The 677-nt window shown below is 52.0% G+C and overlaps 1 protein-coding gene across 1 annotated transcript in view; it reads left to right on the plus strand.

Annotated features, from left to right (window-relative positions):
* Positions 1-416, plus strand: part of LOC127748839 (acyl-CoA synthetase short-chain family member 3, mitochondrial-like) — a 9,513-nt gene extending 9,097 nt beyond the window's left edge. Inside the window, exon 5 of the mRNA XM_052264013.1 lies at positions 359-416. Within this exon, the coding sequence (XP_052119973.1) occupies positions 359-416 (58 nt within the window). The remainder of the gene's footprint in view (positions 1-358) is intronic.
* Positions 417-677: the final 261 nt, after the last annotated feature.

A 677-nucleotide genomic window follows, 5' to 3' on the forward strand; every position in this document is an offset into this window, starting at 1 on the left:
TCATCGCCATGCTGGCCACCGTGCGCCTCGGGGCCGTACACTCTGTCGTGTTCGGAGGTGAGTCGCACCCCCCTCCCCCCGTACACTCTGGAAACGCAAGTGTGTGAATGTCGCTCACTTGTAGGTGTGAGAATATCCATTCGCACACTTGGGGGTGTAAACGTGTCGACGGGTCCTATTAACGTCGTCCGATCTCCCCGCGACGCTCCAACGTCGTCCGATCTCCCCGCGACGCTCTAACGTTGTCCGATGTCCTTTTGCCGCGCGCTCTACAGCGCTGTCTTCTTTTAATTACTAGGGTGGTAATATCGGCAGTAGAGAAAAAGTGAAAACTCCTATGTGTTCCTCAATCTTGTAGGAACACCTGGGAAGTTTTACTTTTCCTCTACTGCCGATATTACCCCACTGGTTGGTAAAAGAAGACAGCGTTGCAGAGCGCGCAGCAAAAGGACATCGGACAACGTTAGAGCGTCGCGGGGAGATCGGACGACGTTGGAGCGTCGCGGGGAGATCGGACGACGTTAATAGGACCCGTCGGTGTGAATTTCTACTAGAAAATTCACACGTTTACCCCCTTAAGTGAACGAATAATGGATATTCACACACCTGCAAGTGAGTGACATTCACACACTTGCGTTTCCAGTGCACCAGAAAATGAGTTCTTGGATTAAGTACAC

Source organism: Frankliniella occidentalis, unplaced genomic scaffold (genome assembly GCF_000697945.3).
Source record: "Frankliniella occidentalis isolate FOCC.00 unplaced genomic scaffold, Focc_3.1 Scaffold15, whole genome shotgun sequence".
In the NCBI taxonomy this organism is placed as follows: domain Eukaryota; kingdom Metazoa; phylum Arthropoda; class Insecta; order Thysanoptera; family Thripidae; genus Frankliniella; species Frankliniella occidentalis.